Here is a 24,289-nt window from a genome sequence, read left to right as displayed (position 1 = left end):
TTTTTTTTCCTCACTTAGTTCATAAGCTTGGACTTCTGACTGCACAAATAGTGATCTTGAGATTTCAGTTTAAGGCATGCTTACTTCTTGAAGTCTTTAAAGACTTTATCCGAGGAAGAATGACTTTGATTTGTTCCAACGTGACATTTAAAAGCTTACTCATTATTTTTTTAAATTTCTTTTTGCACAAACTGTCAAAGCATCTTGGAGGCAGGCCCTGATTTTCTTTTCGTTTTTAGTAAGAGAGAAGACTATGATAGACAAAAAGTAACCTTAATTCTACAGTAAATGTTTTTCTTACCAAAATAATGTCAAGTGCACTTAACATATGATGGTTTTTCCACTATATACGCATGATTCCAGCAATCGCACCACAAGCTATGCCAACAATTTGATTGAGGGGAAAAAAAAAAACTTGAGTAGCTTTGCAAGTGAGTCACTGAAAATCCACGTAACAAAATTCTCCGCGCTCAGGGGAGAACACTTCAAACACCCCCTTAAGAACAGCCAGCCCGCCGGTCCCAACCCTGCAGAGGCAGAATCCCTCAGGCTGCATTCCCGTGATGCCAGCAGGCAGGGAAAAGCGACCGGGCTGCCGTCTGTTTTTCAGCAGGAAAGAGGTAGATGATTTTTTGGGAGAGGAAATCGTTTGAGCTGCTGCTGGGACCGCCGGTACTCGGACCTCCAGGAGAACCAGCCCGACAGTCAGCGCGGGAGCCGAGCGGCTTCGGCCTCGGGCTCTGCCCTGTGCCGGCCCGAGGGGCCGGGCGGGAGGCAGGAGGTGACCCGCATCTGCCGTGTGCCCCGTTCAAACGGGCGCTAACGTTCGCGGACCGTCGAAGGGCGGGCTGCCGCCCTGCGGGACGGTTAACGCCCGCCCGCGCACACCCAGCCGCGGCGGCGGGACGAGGCGGCTCACTTCGCTCCGCGCCAGTCCCCGGCCTCCCTCGCCTCGCCGGACACACCGCGCTCGACCGCCTGAGACTCCGCGGCTCCCGCCTGCCCGCTCTCTGCCGACCGCTCCTGACCACAGCGGACAGCGGCCGCCGGCTCCTCGGCCGCGGCCCGGGCCCGAGCTCGGGCTCGGCGACCGGCGGCGCTACCCAGCATGCCCCACGCCGGCGCAGGCGCGCCCCCGCGGCCGCTCAGGAAGAGGAAAATGGCATAAACAACCCCCAGCGTCGGGACCACTGAGGAGGAGGAGGAGGCGCCGCCGCCCCCGCCGCGGGCCGCGCGGCCCCTTTAAGAGGCGCGGAGTCGCCCCCTCCTCCCCCTTCCGGAGCCAGAGCCCGGGGTGACGGCGGTTCCCGCGCCCCTTCCCCCTCCCCGCCCCCTCCTTCCCGCCCTCCTTCCCCATGGTGCCGACCCCGGCGGCGGCGGCGGGGCGGTTGCCATGAACAGCAGCGGCCTGCCCTGCTCGTCGCCGTCGCCGGTGGTTGGGCCGTCGCCGCCGGTGGTGGGGCCGGCGGCTGGCGGGGCGGGGGCCGGCTGTGGCGGCGGCGGTGCCGTGAAGCTGAAGTTCTGCCGTTACTACGCCAAGGACAAGACCTGCTTCTACGGCGAGGAGTGCCAGTTCCTGCATGAGGAGCCCGGCGCCGCCCCCGCCGGCCCGGGCCCCGCCGCCCCTCTCGGCGGGCTCCCGCTCGGCATCCCCCCGGCCGCCGCCGCCGCCGCCGGGCCTGGCTACCCGCCGCACGGGGCCAGCCCGGGCCCGGTGGCGGCGGCGGCGGCGGTGGTGGGGCCTAAGAAAGCCGAGCTGGGGGCGGGAGGCGGAGGCGGTGGCGGCGGCGGCGGGGGGCTGGATGGCCCGCGGCTGGCGAGTGAGTGCGGCGGGGCGGCCCGGGGGGTGGGGTGGGGCTGCCGGGAGGGGGGCGGCGGCGGGAGTTGGTGGGGGGGGCGGGCGGCGCGTTGTTCCTGCTCCCCGACACGCTGTGGTGCTACCGGAAACAAATAACAACAGCCATGGTGGCGGCGGGGGTCCCCGGGCCGCCCTCCCGGCCTCCCCCGCTACCTCACCCGCGGGTTCGACCGGTGCTGGGCGCTGTGGTGGTCCCGGGCGGGCGGGACGAGGCTGTGCCGGCCGCCCCGGGACACGCAGGAGGGACAGCCAACCGGTACTGATGGGAAGGGGCTGCCCTCGGCTGGCTACGGGGGCACCCGGGCGGCCGCCCGTCGGTCGGTGCAGGTCCGCTGGACCTCCCTGCCCAAAGTCAGGTGGGGAGGAGGGTGATAGCAGGGAGGCAGCGCTTTTCGGAGAAGTACCCTCCGGATGGGCTCCTCCAAACACTTGTGCTGAGTTTCAGCTCTTGGAAGTTTTAAATGTTCCAGCTGGAATATTGCATTTAAAAAAAGAGAAAGTAGTTTATAAATAACTACATATATCTGCATTATCTGCTACTGTGAGCAGAAATTGCTTTTAAGTTTGTTTTTCCCAGGCTTCTTCAGCCTTCGTGCACAGCCCCTTCTCGAATGCTGAGAGTTCAGGTTGCCTGCATGCCATGCAGAGCAGCACTGCTGTCACTGGTCGGTTACACGTCTTTCTAATGTGCGGTCCAGTAGCTAGATGGTGTTTGCGGCAAACCGTTCCGTTTGTAAGTAAAGCAGCACTTGGCAGCTGGGAGAAGGTGCTCCTTCAGAAACATCATACCCATTTAAGTGAGTATAGGAAGCTTGGTTGCATTATTGATTTCTGTTATAAGCCTGGTATTTGTTTATATTAAATGACTCAACTACTAAATGGTCACAACCATATTTTTCTGAAATTAAGATGCAACCATGCTGAACTTCCTGTGTGTAGCTTTTTAGTGCTTGATATGTGTTTCAGGAACCTGCAACTGCTATTTTGCCAGGTGTGGTGAGCTTGCACCACTGAGCAGTGTTATCTCTGTAGTTGGTAGCTTGTCAGTATCTTTCATTAGCACAGCGCTGCCATGTCTACACTTCCAGGAGGAGCCTGTAATATAGAATTGCTTAATGCTTTCTATTAAAGGATACTGTTTTCAGATTTTGATAATTTTGCCAAATTTCAGTTGTTCAAGCTGAAGTTTGTCTTGCCTTTTTTTTTTTTTTTTTTCTCCACAGGTAGAAATATTTTGGAGAGATTCAGTAGTGTTAAGTCGATCATTGTTCATTTTTCTTTTGGACAGAGTTAGAGATGAAATATACTTTTTCCCTGTGCAAAATGAAGTCACTAAAGTCAACTAAACTATGTGATTCAGGCGTGGAGAGAGGGTTCATAATTTGACTTGGGGGTAAAAGCTCCCAAATGAAGGCTGCTTTTCTAAGAAAAAGTTCCAAAACTTGCCCAAGCATAAATCTAAGGGGAAAAAAAACCTCAGAATTTGTGTGCACTCAGATCAATACTGTTGAGCAGTTAACTTATTTGGAAAACATGCTTCTGTTGAATGTGTCAGGGGTTTAAAAGTACGTAGAGCTCTCTGCAGTTGCACCCGTTATGAGGAGTGAGGGCACCAAGAATGGACAAACCCACTCTGCTCTTATCAGTGATTACCTGCTGGGAAAGCCACCTCACTTGCAGTTACAGGAGGCAAAAGCTTGGACTAGTAGAAGATGATCTTACAGGAAGAAACTAGGAAAAAAGAGTAAGGAAAATAAGGAGAGAGAAATTAAAGTTGAAGAGCGAGGGAGTGGGCCCCGTCTCACTTCTAAGCTTCCTTGCTTTGATATAAATTTGCGAAACAGATAAGGAAAATAGTTTTTCAAAATCTGGAGTTGATCTGTATAGGTACTGACAAGCTAATATCTAAAAATATTACCTGGTTGATGATCCATGGTATTAACAGTATGATTTTTCAAGTGAATAGAATGAAAGTTTTATTTCTGTGGTTGTAGAAAGTAAGACACAAAGTTGTATTAAATAATAAAGTTCTGAGATTAAGAACATGAAATTGAGAATTGCCAAAAATCACTTGCTTGTACAGTCTCACTGTCTGTCATGCCCAATTCAAAATACTTTGTAGTCTTCAGTTACATGGCTGTGGATGCCACGTTCTCTTCCTCCTTCCTTACTGGACCACAACCTCATTCAGGGCACAGAGCAGATAATGCTCATTGACTAATTAACTGTGTAGTCCTATTTATTGTTAAAAGTGGGTCAGTGCCTCATTCTAACATGCGTGTTACTCTAATCCTGCTTTGAGTACAGGATTATTAATTTACTTATAGGTTTTTCTGTGGTAATCACAAAGGCTCCCCAAATACAGAGTTATTTTCACAACATAGGTGATAGGAACATTGAGTGATAAGGAGATGATGAACAGTGAAAATACAAGAAATACTCCAGTGCAGAAGTATTTCACTATGAGGGTACGGAGTGGAATGAGCAGGTGACATCTTCAGAGCTAACCAGAAGTTTCTTGCATGATGCGTGGTTAAGCTATTCTGTGCCATACATGTTCTGGATACTAACATCTGACAGGGATTCCAAAAGTCGTCAGATATTCTTTGAGGAAAACTGTGCATGAGATTATTAAATGTGAAAAAAAAAAAAATCTCTGAATCAGACTCATCTTCCCCTACATATGGCTGAGAGCCTGCTGGGAAATCCTGCTTTATCCCTGCCTCATGCTTATGCTTTTGTCCGCGTATCCGCTGCTGTCCAGTGTCAGAGATGAGGTAGTGGGTTAAATGTGGCTTTGGCCTGACTGTGTAGCTTTTTATGTTCTTGGGGAATGAGACTGACTATGCTGATGAGCTCTGCCTACTCTAAGAAGCTGACACTGCTGCCCCCCACCTCTAGACTACTTGACATTTGGAGCATATGTGTTCAAAGTACCATTCCTGCTTTTTCCCCTGGAGCTGTGAGTGTTCAGCATTGTGCGTGGTTCACCTTCCGTATGTAAGGTGGCCAGCTGCCTACCTGCAAAAAGGAAATGTTGGTATTGCCTGTCTAAAGCTTGATTTAAACAACAACAACCAAAAAATCATTTTCATATAGGACCTCTGTGACCAGAAAAAAAGGGGAAGAAAAAAAAAAATAGAAAAAAGTTTCCTCCAGGTTTGTTAGCTGCCAAAATCTCTATCTGGTGCTTTTTTAATAGGTGTATGTCCCATGTGTCAGCCTGGTGAGCAGCAGTGGCAGCAGTACCTCATCTGTGAAGGCTGTAGAAAGCAGAGATGGGGAGTGCTGTGCTTGGCATTTAGGGGAAAAGATGTGATTGATTTGTAGGATTTTAAGGAATAGCTCAGGGAAGGATGGGTAGGGAGCGTGACAGCATGAAAAATTCTGCTCTTGGATCTACTCTTTGTTTTCTCTGGCACTTTCCAACTTCTGTAAGAAGCAAACTGACAGCCTGCTTTGCTGCGTGCTGCTGGCTTGTTCCTAGGGCACTGTCCCTTCTTGATGCTTTGTGAGGGAGGGTCTAGAGAGAAATGTCATCATGTTATCAGAATGTATTGTGCCTATACATAAGTTGGACAAGTTAAAATTGCATGGGCAACTGCAGTTGTATTTGTTGGCTTTCAGGCAGTTTAACAGATGTAGTACTCTTTTGCATGTAGACCTTGCATTATATACTAATAGATACAAGCTGAGGTATGACTCTAAACACTTGCTAAGTTCCACCCTGCTTTTTCCCCATAAAGGACATGATGTGTAGCGCTTGTCTTTGATTTCTATAAGTGCACCCGAAAGACAGAGGTGCTGAGCTAAGGAGTTCCAGGTGCTCTCTGGACCCAGCAGCAGCAGCATCGATGGGTGGGTGGGTGCTGCTTTCCGTGGAGCTGCCGGCGGAGGAGCTGGCCACTGCAGCAGTGCTGCTGCCTGAGATCCCCATGCCAGAGGTTAGCTCACCTTCTCCTTGTGAGACATTTGCATCTGGTTCCGTACCAGAAAGCCTTTCTCGAAGTCCTCTTAAGAAATCTGGACTCAAAATACAGACCTGTGTTTCCACAAGGTACCCATGATGCTACCTTGAGTGGCCTTGCTCTGTGTTTCTCCACAGCTGCTGAGAAAGCCTGTCTGTGAACAGACTTTGTTGCCAGCCCCTTTCCACCTCGCAGGCATCAAGGCTTGGGTCACGTTGGGTTAGCTTAAAAAAGTTATTGCTGTTTTTGCAGCCCACCACCCTTGTGTTATGTGGCCAGTGACAGCGGCAGTGGATAGTGACTGCTGCTGTGACAACTCTGTGTGCAATCTCTTGGTGGTTAGCATAGAGAGCATTACAGCTTAGGTTTTGTGAAATCCATAAATATGCTAGGCTTGGAGTGGAAAGACCTATACATTTGTGCATCTTCTGCTTTTTAAAAAGTGTTTAAGTCTAGTCTTTACCAGTCTGTTCCTTTTTAAGTAAAATGAAGCAGTGGATGGCCGTTAAAGGTCCCTTCCAACCCAAACCATTTGATGGTTCTGTGTAGAAAAAATGGAAAGATAAGCTATTCAGCAAAGCAGATACTAAAGGTAATCTGTTGGATTACACTTCTTAATGCAATGAAACAATGGTGAGGATTATTCTAAATATGGATTTTTCTTATCTTTGGTAGCATTTCAGTATCTACAGCTTGAAGTATTTAGAAATAGGCAGTTATCTCAAACTTTAAGTACATGTATAGTTGTGATACGTTGCATACTGGTCACTTTTCCTGGGGTTTGTTTCTTATTTGCTTGTGTATAGGAAATGGATGTTATGGTAAAGGTGTATGGTTGAGAATTCTTTTTCCAAACCTGTTTGTACTTTTGGGAAGTGATGCTCTATTAGTAGTTTTATACCTCAGTTTTCTTTTTAGAGAGCTATTTCCCCTTTTAATGTTCCTAATGTCTTTTCCAGGAGTTGATAGATGATAGAATTTTCATTTTGTTTTGCTCTGAATATTTTTAAGAAATGGGGAGACAATTCTGGGAATTGGAAGAGACATTTAGGACATTTGGAGATGGTTAGATACATTTGAGAATTGAAGATTAAAAACAATAACCAGTTAGAGATGCATGGGAGAAAATGAAAATTACTGGTTTCACTTAATCATTTTTTTTTGTCTCATATGTTAACTCCAGAAATCAGGAAATTAGATGTGGATTTTCTTCTTGCCTTTATGTGTTTCATGTGGAAATGAAATGGAAAATTACTGGGGGGAGCTATGGAAAAAGAAAGGAGGGAAGGAAAAATTTCTCAGTCTAAAAAGTTATATGGGATTTTGATGGGCAGTTTTAGCATATAAAACTTTTTAAAAAGCATACACTATTAATTGGCTTTGAAACTGACTGTATCTGTTTATATAATTTGTGAATTTTCCTTATTGTATGGGAAATCATTCACAGATACCTGAGGAGTACTGGTAGTTATTTGTTTCTGGTAGTACCCATCTTGTGTTGGGTATTGAAGAATGCAAATAAAGCACTATCGCTGTTGTAATTGTTTTTTTTTTTCCTGCTCAAAGGCAACAATGAAAAGGAGTGTATATGGGGGATAGTTACATTATGTGACCAAACTCTATATACTATATCTCAATAATTTGAAGTTTTGATAATGTTTTTTAAGATACAGAGCATCCCCATTTAGCTTCTATCTAGCAGGTATTAGATAACTGATTTTTTGTAGGTATCACTGTAGGAGTGGGCCTTCAGGAAGGATTTGAATGCCCAGAAAATAGTGACCTTGGGGACCAGCTCAGAAAGAGTTCCATGTGTAAGGAACCACCTAGAAGCAAATTTAGACTGCTGCGGGAGAAGTGGACAAATGGTAAGTGAGGATGGGGTGATAAACACAGGCAGAAGTCCTTCTATAGAACCTCAGAAGCAGAGAAAATAATCTTGGTCATGAGACTGATGAAAAAGGGGGTCAGTGGAGGGATTTAGGTAGTAAGCTGATGTGGCTGATGTTTTCCTGGTCTGTTGCTTTCTAGTAAAGATGTAGTGCGTTACACTGCCAGAAAAAAGGTGTGGTGAATCACTGTGCATTGGAGATGAGTTGGAGTAGATCACGCTGTGTGTGTGTGTGTATATGCATGTGTGTGTTCATCCCACGAGTCTTTCAAGAGTTGAAAAAGAGTTTTGTTTAATCTTCAAAGGTATATTGTGCTTAGAACTTATTTGTATTTTTTTTAATTTGCTTCCTAACAGCCTTTTTCTCCTAACCGTTTTTAAAATTTGAGAATAGAGACTTAGAAACAAAGTACAGATACACGGAAGTTCAGAGTAGACATGCATTGTACAAGTTGTTGTCAGGCTGGTTATGTCATAGGCAATTCCTGTAGTCTGTGGGTGGACTCCCTCAGCTTCAGTTGGTCTAATGCTCATGCAACTGGCAAGAAGACCTTTCCTTTCTTTTATGATTCTCCTCCACTGCTGTGAAAAATGTCCTAATATTCTGTTTGGGTTATCTGTACACATCTCATACAGCTCTTTATATTAAAAAAAAAGCTGAGTTTTGGATGCAAGGAGGCTATTAAAAACAAAGGTTGAACATGTGTGCTTTGAAAAACTTGATGCAGTTTATTGAATAATTTGATGCAATGTATTAGGAATTGTGAAAGCTTTTGGAGAGAGTTAGCTCTGAAAGCTATGATATTAAGTAATTGCATTACTTTGAATTGCTTTTTCTGATAACAGAGTAGTTCTGGTGGCTCTTTTTCAAAAGTATCAATTTTAATTTGTATTATCACTGTGCTTTTGGACTTGGTCCATGACGAGGAGTCCTGCTGCTCTAGACGCTGTACCGAGATTTCTACGCAGCAAAAAGATGGAACTTAACATTTTTTTTTAGTCTTTATCAGATGCTTCTATGATATGCAAGATAAATTAAAAAAAAAAAAAAGACAGCCTAGTCATTTATTATGGTAAAGATTGCTGTTTTGCTTTGCTTCCCCGTGAATATCTCATCGCCTAGTGGGAGTGTTTGTAAATAAGGCAGCATTTCCCAAACTGTTTTGCTTCCTGCCTGCCTTTCAGCCAACTTGGTTCATTTGTGCTGCCTGCCCTCTGACTGCACTTTCTGTCACGGCATCCTAAGCCAGGCATGTGCTTTTACTTTCGCTCCTTGTGCCTGGGGGTGTCATTCTCTTTCTTTGTTGTCTGTGTTTCAGTGATTCCTAGCCTGCTTTCAAAAACATTGCATTGAATGAGAGAGAGGCATTAAAACCACCAGAGAATCCACTTTCCCTAACAAGTTGCAACAGTAGTGGCACTGTAGAGAAAGTAACACTGAGATGCACATACTGTTATGTATCGTGCTTGTGAACTGTTACAGAAGTGTACAAGTGAGGTTAGCACCACAAGCACATGATTATTTCCTGATGCAAACATGTCAGTACAAAACAAAATAGGACAAGCATAAGCTCCTCTGGCGCCTCCATGCTTCTAGGAGACTAAAAGGACACAAGTCTTAAATGACTTGATAGGCTTTGTATAAAAGTTTTATTGTTCTTGTCTGGATATTAGGATAGCTGTCTCTGTGCAAAATTCCACTGGAGATATGGCACTGTAGTTTTTACTGTTTTTATCTGGCTGAGATAACGCCTTGTCCCTTGTATGCACATGTATGCAATGAACCTATGATTCAGTTTACCAAGCTGTGTTGAGGTGAAAAGTGCCTGCACTGTTGCAGTGCTGGGAGTTTAAATCAAGGTTATCTCTCTATATAAACTTTTTTCCAGCATAAACATAATTGTAGTACAGTTTTTTTTAAGCAGCACTTATAGCAAAATGAATTATTTTAATCCATGTTTTATTACTTCACCAGAAATCTTTATATTGTTGTTTTGATAAATATATCAACAAAAATCTATTCTGTTCTTACTTTAGCCCATTCACTTCTGGGGCAATATATCACATTACTGCAAAGGATCCTTTTTTATATTGAGAACGGTTTCTGAGATGGTCAGTGCTGATACAAAGTTGATAAAAGAAGCAATATTAGGGTATTACAGTATTTGTTTACTGGTTAGTAAAATGTTAGAATGAAAATATCAGAAATGCTGTCTTTTCAGATAGTGTTAGTATGAGCATTCAGGTAGTGCTACTGTTGGACAAGATGAGCATTAAACTAAAACCAAGTGAAATCCACTGTTGTTGAAGCATGTGTGTTGGGTTCATCACAATAGTACTCAAGGACTTAAGCTGTGATGAGATCCTTTGTTCCTGAAAATGTCTTTGTAATAGGTAAGGCAAAAATAACTATCTTTTTTTTTTTTTTTTTTTTCTCTCCCCTCTCTGGTGCTTGCATCTGATGGGAAGCCTACTTTCTGCTAAAATTCAGTGGGAGAAGAATTATATAAGAAGATATTTATTTTTAATTGCAGTTGTCACATTAAGCTGCAGTGTTACTCACCAAGCAAAAAATTATTGGATAACATGTGTATAAAAAGTAGAAGTTGTCTTCTGAATTTCTCAAGCTGTTTTATTTAATTTCTTTCCAGAATTGCCAGGATGTAGCATCTGGCTTTAATATTGATGGAATTTTGAAATTTCTTGTTTTCACGTATGTGCTTACATAACATGTTAGCATTTTTTTCCCCACTGGCTTTCTAGTTGTTCTTTTGTGCATCTATCATTTCTTCTCAGATCTGCTTAGTCAGCCTTTCTACTTTCTACCCTTCCAAGGAAGAGCCCATTGAAAATAAATACAACTTCAATGCATGGATAGTACCATTACACAACAGAAAGACATGTTCCTTTGACAAAAATAGCCAATTCAGGACTTTGTTAAAATTGTGAAACTCACTTAAAAGTTATAACCAACCCTTTAAAAGAGAAAAGGCATAAACCTCTGAAGAAGATTTTTGTCATTCTAATAGCACTGTGTGCAGAGTGGTTCAAAGTGTGTGCGCACAATTGGTAGGTAGGAAAGATCTGGGCAGACAAATCAAATGCAGGGTCTGTTGTAAATTAGTAAAGCCATGAGAATAAAAACTTTAAGGACTGAGATCTCTTTCCAGTTTAGACTTCTATTTTTTTTTTTTAATACCACACTGCTTGTGTGATTAAGTGTGCCCACTTATGTGTCCAAGATCTCCTATGGATTGCTTATGATAAATCACTTTTATTTTTTCATATTTCTAAATTACTGTGGTCTTCCAGAAGCAAGTGAGGATTTATAATTTGCCAAATGTTTGGCAGAAGGAAGATAAAAGCCTTCTACTTCTCATGGAGATGGCTAGGTGCCAAATACAGTAAAAGTGCTTTGACTGTTTAGGTATTTGCTGAGCTTTCGTCACTGTAACAGCTGAATGTCCTGTCTTTGAACAGAAGTGGAGTATGTAGTGAACACTTTTTTTTTTTTTTTGTTCTATAGGCAATGCAGGAATTCCTTTTTTTTTTTCTTTGTACATATGTAAGCTGCATCTTTTATGTTAGTCTGAATTTTCTTGTATGTTAGTATAGGAAAGTTAGTTTAAGGAAGATGAAGACAATAGTTACGCTTGCTGTTTCTAGGGTATTCGGTTCTAAATACGAGGTACTGTCAAGAAAACTGCCCTCTGCTCCTCTGAGCTAGCTTCTGGTGGTTTTCTTTTGATTATTCCTGTTGAATATGTTTTCTCGTAGTCTTGGTCCCTCTGCTAGAGGTGTTTCTAGGCCATTTGGAAGAGGACAATAGAAAGCCTCATAGTTGAAAGCCACCTTGAAACTGCGATGATACCAGTAGAACTGAGTGGTACGAAGGTGGATTAGCCTCCTTGTGCCATTACTAAAAATGGCTGTGCTCCAGTGCTAATCGGTATGGCCAAACCATTGCACTCCGGTACAGAGATAGCTAGATAAAATAAAATGTTCTGGAGTAGCTTTTGCTATCTGGAATGCCCAGTTAGATATTGATGTACCAACAGAAAGCCTAAATTGTAGCTTTCAGCAGCTTTAAGTGGTTTGGGTAGACTTGGGTAGCAAATACCAGCAGTAGAAAGGTGACAGTGTCAAAGATCAACTTTGTCATTCCCAGCCTCGTCTTCAGCCTTGCTCAGCACTGCAGTTGCTGCCCAAAGCCTACTCCTGCTTGCAGCTTGAGGTACCCAGTGCTGAGGATGCTTTAGCCAGACTGGGAGTGAGCACCTGGTGCTGTATTTATGCCCTAGCAAGGCTACCTGCACTGGCTCCAGTGCTTTGTTTGGATAATGGGTAATTGCAACTGTACCAGTCGTCTGGAGTTATTGGAGGTCAGCTCTGGGGTTTCTTCAAACCGAAGGGGCTCTTCAAATACCTTGCTGCTGAATGTGGTAACACTTGCAAGCTTTCACTTGTCTCTTTCCTGTTTTAAGGATTTTGTGCATTAACTGTCTCTGTGTCCAACAGAGAAATGAAGGTACATGGGTTCTCACATTGACTCTAGTGAGGAGCAGTGGGAGAAGCAGAAATATTTGGCTGTTTCTTAATTTTTCAACAGAGGCTGAAGGATTTGTAAAGCTAATAGTGTAATCTGAGGGAGTTGCATGCTAGTTTGTTAAAAATTTGGTAGAATCTGCAGCTTCTGACAGAAGTAGAAGATGAGATAGCTGATATACTGCTGAAATTGTATAGTGTACCTTGAAATGACAGTTGTTCCTGGAAATTAAACAATTTTTCTGGATCTTTTACAGTCAAGGTGTAGCATAAAAACTGCAGTAGTTTTTATGCTACATGGTTGAAATGTAAGCAGAGAAAGCTATATTGGAAATGCATTTTTAAAATAAATAAAAAGCATAGTGTGAACCCTGAATAATTTATGGGCAAAAATTTATAGACTGAAACTACTCATAATTGAACACGGATTTGTTATCTTTTAGTTTTCTTGTGTGAATGCATCCTACTATTTTTAATGATGCCAGAAAACAGTTGTGTTAAAATACTAACCTTCAGAGTGGGAGTTAGAGGCTGACCACAGCAGGTAGGATGAGGCAGTCATTGGCATTACTGCAGGTATTAATATTTTCCCTGGTACAGTAGTTCAACAACAAAATACTTTTCCTGGGCTTTTGAATATAAATTTCCCAAATGAAGGCAAAAGAGGGACAGATGTTTAAAAGACAAAGCAAAAAAGCCTTGCCTTTTCTTAGGGCTGTAGCAAGAGGACTTCTGAAGTTTGTGTGGCTGCTCCTTTGAAATTGTGACAGAGGATCTAGGGCACGGATAGTGGAGGGGATTTTGTTTTCCTGTTCTCTTAGCTAACTTTTAAAATGTAAAACAAGATAATAATGTTGCAATTCATTAGTGATTAGCATCTTTAAAGTTCCTTTAAGTGTCTCGCTCAAACCTGCAGCATATACAAATCCTGTTCTAGATTTAGCAGCAACACTTCGAGAATCTTTTTTTTGCTTGCAAAGCTGATCTGTATTGCCACTGAAGTATTTGGTTTATTTGATCTCTCTCCACATACAGCTCTCCATTTGAGGTGCTGTTGGTTTACCCCTGATTGGTGCGTTCATACAGGTCCGGTCTCAGGGAGTACAGCTGGGCAGTGTTTCCATCTGTCTCTGGTGTGGGTGCTGCTAGTGATTCTCCTCTTCCAGCCCTTCCTATGATTTCATCTGGCTGTACTTCTGCTGTTTCCTGTGCCTACAGTGTGGAAATGGCTCACCAGGTTATGTAGTCACTTTTGGAAGGAAAATTCCTATTCTGATGGAATTTGAGGGGTTGGAATCTGCATTCTTTTAGCTCTGCCACAAAGTTGCATTTTATTTCCTTTGAGGATTAGGATCAGGAAGTTGTTTCCGGGTGTCACCTCCTGGCTGGGAGTCCTCCCAGAAGTTCAGATTGGACAGTTTGGTACAGGATGTTCTTCTGAGTTGGATGTGTGCCTTCCTACCTTGGAGCTACCAATTACTCATGCCTGTTGGCTTGCAGTGGCCTGTCCATACTGATTAGTGTCTTTATAATTCGCTGTGGGTGTTTTTGTGGAAGCTTAATTTGAACTACAGCTTGTATACCATTGTAAACTTTTTTTTTGTGTTATCAAAGTAGTACCTGCTTGAGTGTTTTGTGTTAATTATGACTGTTTCTTGTTGTTCTCTTTAGTCTCATAGTATTTAATGAATTTATTTGTGGTTGAAGTACTGTGCTTGTGCATCAAGGCCCTTGTTTCTAGACAGGGGATTAATTTCTTCTTGCATCCTTCACATTTGATTTCAGTCCAAAAGAGTTTTTTGGCCATATTTCATAAAATTGTTGCCACTTTATGAAGTATGAGATAATAAAAATAGTCTTATGCTCTTAAGGAAGCTTTTAAAATGTTTTTGCTGTGTGTGAAAGGACTTGAGATATTTTTAAATGTACATTTTCTGTGATACCCTTTAAAAGAACCAGTACATCCAGTTAAAAAGGCTACTCAACAGATATAGTTCCAAGATGCGTTTAGAAGAATATAGGTTTTCTTAAAATGAACTTGCCTTCTAGGTTTTTTTTACTTTATTTCTCTCCGATATCGTTACTTGCTTTGTTATTCTTGTTTCTAAAGTTCAAACTTACTGTTTCTGTGAAAGCTGTTTACTTTTCTGCCTCTTTCTGCATTTGTGCTGTAACTTCATGTTGCATATGCTGTCGTTTAGCAGCCTCTTTCATCAAGTTTCTTTTTCAGCCTGTACATTAACATGGTTTTGGTTGTTTTGCTGAGAAGATAGGTTTGAAATAGTGTTATCAACCTTTTCATATTCTACCCCTCCTGCAAAAAACAATGTAAGAGAAAATTAGCAAATAAACCCATGGTAAACTAAACTTTTTCTGAAACACTTTTCTTTTTCTCTTTTAGTTCCCGGAATAGATGGCAGTGGGTTAGCTGATGCTAGTCTCACAGATTCCTACTTTAGCACCAGCTTCATTGGCGTTAATGGATTTGGAAGTCCCGCTGAAACAAAGTATCCCGTGATGCAGGTAATAGCAGTGAATTGTCTAGTGTTTCATTAGTTCTGGCTGGCTTTACACCAAGCAGGGAAAACTGTTCAAGAGGCAGGAAAAATGGAGCCTTCTGGTATGTGTCATCTTGTAGAATATACAGACTATTTACTCCCTTTAATCTTGCAAATGGAAATGAAACAATATCATTGCTTTAAAATTAGTCTATTGGCATTTATCTGAGCTGTTGTGTTGGGCTTTGCCACATGTTAACTCTGTTCCTAGATTTCTTTTTAGACTTAGCCTATTTTGATAGCCTTTTACTAAATATGTAAACATTAGATTTTGAAACATTTCAAAGATAAAAGTCACTGAAGCAAAATGTGAACTGTCAAGCCTGTAAATTACTAGACAAAAATTTCAGAATTTGTAAACTCAGTCTTTGGTGGTGTTCAGTGATGCTGAATTCATGTTTAAATATTTTGAAATGTTTTCTTGTATTTATAGTGTTGTATGGATGTTGGCATAGGAACTCCCAATAGGGAGTGAAATTTATTGTGTAGGTAGTATTATGCAAAATTTACAGCAAAAGGTTGTCATGTTTAAAACATAAATGAGTATTTGTTGAATTAACACATGAAGTACTGTAGTCACTTCATCAAACTGTTATGCTTTTTAAAAAGCTGAAAAGAAGAGGATCTCTCCCTGTACTCAAAGGTGTAACAAACCAGTTTCTGGTAAATGAAAGGGAGCACAAGTCAAACAGTTCACACTGAGTCCTGACAACAACTCTCTTCTTTTGTGTCAAGGAAACTCCTTATGCGCTTACTTTGATCTCAATTGTGGCTGTATTATGGATTGAAAAATAACTCAGGAAAAGGTGGGAAATAATTAGGTGTGTTCTTTTTTTTTTTTTCTTTTCTCTCTTTTTTTTTTTTACTGCATGTTTTCAAGAAGGCTGGGTTTTTTTCATTTAACAGAATTGGAAAACTATGGAAATATTGATTACTGGCAGTGATGCATGATTTAAAAAGAAAAAATTTAGCCTCTGATCCCGAAGTGTACTATTGAAGCTGAAAGTTATGAATTTTGGTATCGCTGATATCATATAATTTTATCCTTTTAGCACAAAGTCATTATGTTTTGTATCCTTAAACTATTCTACAGCAACAGTGATGTCTTTCTAAACACAATTTAAAAAATACAACTGTATCTTCTAGAGAGACAATAAGGCACGATCTGACATGAACGCTTCTAAGATTTTAGAATACTTTACTAATGCCTGTGAGATCACAGTCAAGGCAATTGTGTTTCTCTTTGAGAAAAGAGAAGAAATTGATGTGCTTTGTAGCCATTGGAGGCTAAGGAAAATTACTTCTGAAGAAGGATTTAATTGGTGTTGAGGAAGTACTTACAGGCATTAAACTAAAGTTTAAAAAACATTCTTATGTTGATTTTTGGTTTTTTGCCTTTCAGTCATGTAATTTCTTGTTTGCATAGGTGAAGCTGTTGATGCTATCTGTTTTGATTGTGTGTCAGCTTCTAAATTCAGTCCATATGGACAAAGTTTAGCCACTAGGAATGCCGTTTTCCATGTCACTCAGCCCTTTGGAGAACAAGGCGAAGGAAACATCTTGGTGACTTTCAATTTAAATAGTACTCCTTTATGGTTTGGAACTGAGACTTAAATCTGATAGATTGGTGGTTGTGTCAAGGATATACCTTTTGCGCTCTCTGAAAATTTGCCCAGATTTTGTCATTTGATTAAACCTTTGCAAAACTGGTTTATTTAGACCCACTGGAGACTTCCTAGATGTTAGATAATTTCCCAAAGATGTAGTTTGCATTGGCATGTTCCAGCTTGAGTAGATTCTTGCAGTTATAGCTCTGGCCTAGTCTAGGCCTTGCCTGAAGTCCAAGCAGGAATGCTCGTCTGCTTTGTTTCTCTTTTTCCTTTTCTTCCACTTGAGACTGAAGCAGCATGGGAACGGATCTGTATTTAATGAAAGAGAGCAACATCTGTATTAATTGGAGCAGATGGGTGTATATGGGAAGAAGAGACTTACGCTGTGGGTGCAGAGAAACTGAGCTGAAGATAAGTGAATAAGGAACTAGGAAAGGCTGAGCAAAGGAACTGAAGCTGAGAGGAGACATAGGTGGGACACTCACAGAATGGAGACTGGAACTGCACAAGTGAAAAACACAGAAACTGGGACAAAGAAACAAGTTGACATAATCCAAAGTTTGAGCAAAGTAGGGTGGAGGAACAAATCCATGTGCTTATTTCTCTCCAGGTCCTTGAATCAAACTGAAGATACTGAAATCTTAGTGTTTTGCCATTGATGAAACATCGGGAGTCTTCTGTAAAATATTTCATTAGCCTCTCAGTTTTGCTTTTGCAGATGAAAACATCAGTTCCATTTATGAGTTAGTCATCTCTGGTGGATCTGTGCAGTTCACAAATAGATGCATTGGTGATCCAATATAAGGAAACTTGTTCACCTTTTTAAAAAAAATTGGGCAATTGCACAAGCATGCAAATAAACACACTGCTAAAAAAAACACTGGTAAGATACAATTAGATGTTAAGAAATGTTAAGTTTAGGTTGCCAATGCAGCTTTGAGGTTATATATTGGGTTGTATTCCTTATATTGTATACCTTTTTCAGTGAGACAATTGTAAGTGGGACTTATTCAGGACACAAGATGTGTGGTGCATGTGTAATGAGTATCCATTTGATAGTCAACTAAAGGTTTATCTTGTGATTCCATGCCTTACCTCTGCATGCTGTTCACATCCTTCTCATGAAGACTGTTAGCTGGCAGTACGCTTTCCTGTGCAGGTTACAGTTATTGTATCCAATTTTGTGGAATGCTTTCCTTATGGAAGAAGAAAGTCTGTGTTTTATAGAGGCACAGGAAAAAAAAAAGTTGGTAATTAAACAAATGCCCACCTTGCCCAAACACCTGCCTTGCCCCCAGACAATGCTGGCAAATTAGAGAACCAGAGTTTTTGAAACTAACCTGTACTACTGGAAGGTGAGGAATGGAGTTAATGACCACCTGTAGAAAGCGTGGTTCAAGTTGCTTAACTGGCCTCAATCTAGCAAAGATAGTAATAGAGTCAATCTCTTCTTGGTAATGCTCATTTTCTTTTACTATGAGATAATCTTTCTGCAGCCCATGCTTTATTCACCAAATACCTTACAACATAATCATCAGGGATTCAATAGATGAGTCGTCTTGACTATTCCTAATTAATCTCCAGAATGTATTTGTCATGTGCAGCAAATAAAAGTAAGGTTTGTTGGAAAGAGTATGTGATTGTGTGTATTGGAGTTATCATAATGCATATGTAATAGAGCCAGATTGCCTCAAGCAAAACTATATCCAAGTTTTGCAACCATCATGTTTTTGTGTGCAGTGCATAATCTGTGTTACAGCGTTAAGTAAAAGGAAGGAAAGTATAAGTGGATTGAATAGTGAAGAATTAGGGATGATCATACATAAATAATGTAGGTGACTAGTGGTCAACATTTTTGCAGAACGGATATTTCTGACTTTGAGGTTTCATTTGTATGTGTTGAGGAATATTCTGTGACACCTAGAACATCTCATTGGGGTTAGATTAGTGGTGAAGACGCAATTAATGGCAGTGCTCAATTTGCAGTGAAAAAAAGAGTAAAAATTCTTGGTACAGTTTGAAAGAGGCAGTATTTTTGAAGTGGCCGTGGCTCTAACTCTTCTTTTCTTTTTTTTTTTTTTTTTCTTCCTTTCTGGGAAATATCGCTTCACCTCATCCTTCCACTCCTCCTACCTCAAAGGTCTTTGGTGTTGTCCAGCTTTTCTTTGCTGCCTCCCTCCCCCATTGGCCTCTTCCATTGTTCCTAACTAGTTTTTTTTTCTATTGATTGATAGTCTCCTGTCCTTATTCATTTGCATTTTCTTATAATACAGTTTTGGTTTATGTATCTTTTCTTCCCTTAATCTGTATGTGCTTTCATACAATACGTTAGACTTACTCACTTCCAGTTTATCAAAGCATGTATTTTCTTGTTTTCCCCTTATCTAACTAGTAACAGAGCAGGACTGCACAACACATGGCCCACAGGCTGCATGCTGTCCTTGAAGCTGTTCTTTTTCTTTTTGGTGTAGCAGTAGCTGCCAAGAGACAGTCAGAGGTGTGGTTCAAGAAGCAGCTCATTGCTTTTGGCTTTCCCAGCAGTGAGGAGGCAGGAGCTGGCTGGCCAGGATGCTTCTCATTCTTGGCTGTGTGCTCAGTTGCTCTGCATGTGCCACTTGGCTAGCTGGTATCTGTGTTCCTCTGGCATTAGTGCTGCCCCTGGACTAGCTCATGGCTTGATCAAAGGTACAGGTGGTATGGGAAGGAGCTTTAGCAGTATTATTTACAAATTCTTTTACCATCCAAACATAATCTGGGGGGATTTATAGCAGAATGAGGCAGGGGAGCACCTTGATGTTAAAACTTCTAATATTATATTATAATTGAGCAATTTGTTTGTAAGAGTGTAAAACAGTAGAAGGTGTCCTCATGTATGTTGCTTCAGAGAAATCCAGTTTTCCTTATTTTGGTAGGATGAGACTTACAACTACATGACTGCAGGTTATGTAGAAATTAAGAATCGCAAATTTTCTATTAATCTAATCAAAATAAAAAAGGATCTAACAGTCTTCAGTATTACAGTTGGCAAGGCCAAGCAATGGAGAAGAATTGGTCTTGCCTGCTTTCACCGTGCTAATGTTAGTGTACTAAGTGTTCTTCAAAAGCCTGAGAAGTAGAGACCATGCTCACTTCAAAGCCTTGCAGCTGAATAAACACGAAAACCTTTGTTCCCGTTGCTACATCTGCCAAAAGTCAAGTAATAAAACTCTCCTTAGAGTACAGAAGCTTGTAAATGTCTTCAATTTTTAACTGTTGAGAACTGAGTGGAACTACAGATGTGCTATTTTAAATATAAAATTATGCAGTTGTTTACATAATGCTTTCTGAAGATATACAGTTGCTTTAGTTCAAACAGTTGAGTGGGACATGCCGTAGATGGTGCCAAATATACTAATTGTTGGAGACAAGTTTGGGATTGTTTAGAAGGGAAAGCAGAAGGTATCGGCCTTTGTAGGTCACAGAATCTGACAAGTAAACAATTATTTGTTTGGTTGTGACAATATCATTCTTTTGTGCGATGACATTTTATAGTCCAATTAACATTATTCTAAAATTTACAAAGAAATATTCTGAAATATAATTCCAGTAGAACAGTATTAAGGTGAAGAGAAAGTACTTATTTTGTCAGGGTAAGGATACGGAATATGGAGACAGAGGGAACAAAAGCCATCTTTTATGTATTTTGGGGAAAAGAAATGATGGAGAAGAAAGCAAAACCCTTCACGTAAGTATTGTAACATAAGCTATGTAAAATTAGATCTAATTGTGTGTGGCAAAGCTTTATTCACTGTCTATTTTGCTGAGAATTTTTAAGTATGTGCTTTAGTGGAGGGAGATCAAAGCAAACTTGTCTTAAGTGTGGCTATAATTTAGGGTTTTGCTACTGAACATTGAAGGGTGGAGGCAAGGTGGTATATACCTTGAAAAGGGGGGAATTTTTCTTAGAATAATAGAATAGTTAGGGTTGGAAGCAACCTTTTAAAGACCATCTAGTCCAACCCACCTGCAACAAGCAGGGACATCTCCAGCCAGATCAGGTTGCTCACAGACCCATCCAACCTGGCCTTGAATGTTTCCAGGAACGGGGCATCCACCACCTCTCTGGGAAACCTGTTCCAGTGTTCTACCACCCTCATTGTAAAAAGTTTTTTCCTAGTGTCCAGTCTGAATCTCCCTCCCTCAATTTTAAAACCATTACCCTTTGTCCTATTGCAACAGGCTCTGCTGAAGAGTTTCTCCCCATTTTTCCTGTAGGTACTGGAAGGCTGCTATAAGGTCTCCCCGGAGCCTCCTCTTCTCCAGGCTGAACAGCCCCAGCTCTCTCAGCCTGTCCTCACAGGAGAGGTGCTCCAGCCCTCTGGTCATCTTTGTGGCCCTCCTCTGGACCCTCTCCAACAGGTCCACGTCCTTCTTATATTGGGGGCTCCAGAGGTGGAAATATTGAAAAGGTGAATGGGGTCCTGGGCTGCATTAGGTAAAGCCTTACTAACAGTTCAAGGGAGTTGATCCTTCCCTTCTGCCCAGCACTGGTGAAGTCACACCTGGAGTGCTGGGCTTCTCAGTACAAGAGGGACATGGATATAGTGGAGAGAGTCCATCAAAGGGCCATGAAGATAATGAGAAGACTGAAGCCTCTCTCCTGTGAGGAAAGGCTGGGAGAGCTGGGACTGTTCAGCCTGGAGAAGAGAAGGCTCAGGGGAATCTCATCCATGTACAGAAATACCTGAAGGGAGGGTGCAAAACAGACAGAGTCAGGCTGTCTTCAGTGGTGCCCAGTGACAGGGCCAAAGGCAATGGGCACAAACTGAAACACAGGAGGTTCCCTCTGAACATCAGGAAACATTTTTTTTTTTTTTTACTGTGAGGATGACTGAGCAGTGGTACAGGTTGCCCAGGGAAGTGATGGAGTCTCCATCCTTGGAGGCATTGAAAAGCTATTTGGATATAGTCCTAGGCAACTAGCTCTAGGTGGCCCTTCTTGAGGAGAAGGGCTGGACCAGTTGGCCTCCAGAGATCCCTTCCCATCTCAATCCCTCTGCGTCTGTGAAAAATATCTAATCCTCAAAACTGATACTAAAATAGCAACCTAATATAGAAATTATTTTTACAGTGATGCTGTTGATCTACTGTCAGTGTTGTCTTAAAGTCTGTGTGAAAATAACACTTTTTAAAAAAGACGTTAACTTGCAGTGGTTCTGAATAGGAAACGTTAGTACGCAATAGGCTATCCTATATCTAGGTAAGATGATTCACTTCGAGAAAAGTTTCATTTTTAACACAGTACCTTTTCACACAGTCTTTTCCTAAGAGGAGATGAGTTACTTTGATTAATCCTGGTGCCTGGAGAAAGAGTAAAAACTTCTGAATGAGCATATTCCCCTCCTGTAACTTAATTCCTGAATATTCAGGAATTAACACAGTATTCTGAAAAACTTTTTCTCAGTTTTTCAGTGAAATTAAAGACCCTGTGTTTTGTTACTGGTGGAAGGTTAAACAGTGGAAGAACTTTAAGCTGAAGTCTCAGGTCAAATCCTGGGACAGGGATGAATGTGGCAGTTTTGTTCTGCAGTAGCTTGCTTTTGAGATGTGAACAGAAACAACTTTTTAGTTCCTTTAAAGGGAGAGGGGCAGGATGTATGCCAGTCAGCCTAGTTGAATTTTAACTAGTACTTACAGAACGTCAATAAGTCATAGCAACAGGGAGGTAAAGAAAAGGAGTTTATATGGAACTGAGTGACATTGGTGTGGTGCTTGGTTATGACAAAGTTGTCTTTCTGTATTATGGTGAAAGTCATGGTGTACTAAAAGAGTCTGAAGCTCTCATGTGTATGTGCTTGCCTTGCCTGACAGGTTTAAAAGGAATGAATAGTTTGTTTTGTTATGCTGTTAATGGTTGCCCTTACTTATATGTGTAATATAAGTGAGCAAAATGAAAAATTCATGAGCGTGAGTGATGAAGTGGAGGTTTGTAACCTCATTCAAGGTGCTTTCAAGCAGTTGTTAAAGTGAGAGCTGCCCAAGATCAGTGAGAGAAGTTTTTGTTTTTCAGAATCCTGGTTCATGTTAAATATGTTTGGACCTTGAACAAGGCTTGACTTTGTAAAAGCGCAGTTGATGTTCATAGGTTTTGTTTGCACTGTACTTTCAGAATCCTGAACAATGTGTTCTCTTGCAATCTGTCTTTTGCGCACTATATGTTTTTAGTGATCATATCAGCACCGATTTTCATCATCAGTCACCTATTCACGTTGCAAGTCTGTTCATTGAATGTTTAACTCCTGTACTTGAGGTAGCATATTGATGGAATAAAAGTGCTTGGTTCCAAGTTTAAGCCGTAGGCTTGGCCACCTTTGATACCAAGCCAGATCTCTGTAGATGATACCAAACTGGGCAGGAGTGTCTATCTGCTCGAGGGTAGGAAGGCTGTGCAGAGGGACCTGGACAAGCTGGACCGATGGGCCAAGGTGAACTGTATGAGGTTCAACAAGGCCAAGTGCTGGGTCCTGCACTTTGGTCAGAACAACCCCATGCAACGCTACAGGCTTGGGGAAAGGTGGCTGGAAAGCTGCCAGGCAGAAAAGGACCTGGGGGTGCTGCTTGACAGCCGGCTGAACATGAGCCAGCAGTGTGCCCAGGTGGCCAAGAAGGCCAACAGCATCCTGACTTGTATCAGGAACAGTGTGGCCAGCAGGAGTTGGGAAGTGTTTGTGCCCCTGTACTCGGCATTGATGAGGCTGCACCTCGAATGCTGTGTGCGGTTTTGGGCCCCTCAGTACAAGAAGGATGTTGAGTTGCTGGAGCGTGTCCAGGGAGGGGTAATGAAGCTGGTGAGCGGTCTGGAGCACAAGTCTTATGAGGAGCATCTGAGGGAACTGGGGTTGTTTAATCTGGAGAAGAGAAGGCTGAGGAGAGACCTCATTGCTCTCTTCAGCTATGTGAAAGGAGGTTGTAGTGAGGCGAGTGTTGATGTCCTCTCCCAAGTAACTAGTGATAGGATGAGAGGAAATGGCCTCAAGTTGCGGCAAGGAAGGTTTAGATTGGATATTAGGAAACACTTATTTACTGAAAGAGTGGTCAGGCACTGTAACAGGCTGCCCAGGGAAGTGGTGGAGTCATCATCTCTGGAGATGTTCAAAGAATGTGTAGGCATGGCACTTCAGGGCGTGGTTTAGTAGTCATGGTGGTGTTAGGTTGATGGTTGGACTTGATGATCTTGGAGATCTCTTCCAACTTTAAGATCCTATAATTCTGTGATTCAATATCATATTATACCCATTCCAACAGACAGTTACCTTTTGCATTAAAATTGTTATGAAAATCTGAGTGTCACAAATAGACATTAACACTTTATCTACGACTAGACAAATTTTCTGCTAATCTGAAAGGTTCCCTTTAGGGAAATGTCTTCATAAACCACTTCCTTTTACAAGGATCAGTATGGATGTATCAGATGCCAAGAAAAGATGCATAATAGGGATGCTTTTTAAATATTTGTGAAAAATTGTTTAACTTCTTACCATTGCATAGTCAGGAAGGGAATATGATGTATGAATAATTGAGCTACTAGAATCCAGAAATTTCAGCATCCCTGAACTGGGGCAAGATTGTTAACTTAGCATGGGTCTCCCAAAGTGTTACCTTGTTTTGTAGAAATAAGTAAACTTTGTTTCACTAGAGGCATCTCTTTTGTGTAAAGAGCTAATTATTGATCACTAACCTTTTAGTGAGAGTTAGTCAGTATCAGTTCAGTATATTTAGGAACATGAGACACATGGCATCAAAATAAGGAAAGAGCATGTAGCAAACAGCTTTATTCATTTAAGTCTTGGAAAAGCTGTAAGTTTACATAGTATTTAAAT

The 24,289-nt window shown here is 41.8% G+C and overlaps 1 protein-coding gene across 10 annotated transcripts in view; it reads left to right on the top strand.

Moving 5' to 3' along the window:
* The first annotated feature begins 672 nt into the window (after positions 1 to 672).
* Positions 673 to 24,289, top strand: part of PAN3 (poly(A) specific ribonuclease subunit PAN3) — a 102,028-nt gene continuing 78,411 nt past the window's right edge. For 3 of the 10 annotated variants that reach the window (XM_086739452.1, XM_086772021.1, XM_086772023.1), the window contains exons 1-3: positions 680 to 1,820; positions 7,554 to 7,694; positions 14,664 to 14,785. In XM_086739452.1, coding sequence (XP_086595578.1) covers positions 1,394 to 1,820; positions 7,554 to 7,694; positions 14,664 to 14,785 — 690 coding nt within the window. In that variant the 5' untranslated portion in view covers positions 680 to 1,393. Of the gene's footprint in view, positions 1,821 to 7,553; positions 7,695 to 14,663; positions 14,786 to 24,289 lie in introns of all 10 variants that reach the window. The other 7 variants (XR_015257479.1, XR_015257480.1, XR_015257478.1 and 4 more) reach the window with 6 other exon arrangements.

This window comes from Chlamydotis macqueenii, chromosome 1 (genome assembly GCF_036417535.1).
Source record: "Chlamydotis macqueenii isolate bChlMac1 chromosome 1, bChlMac1.mat, whole genome shotgun sequence".
In the NCBI taxonomy this organism is placed as follows: domain Eukaryota; kingdom Metazoa; phylum Chordata; class Aves; order Otidiformes; family Otididae; genus Chlamydotis; species Chlamydotis macqueenii.
Note: the sequence above shows the minus strand (reverse complement) of the source record. Positions and strands in the feature narration are given on the sequence as shown.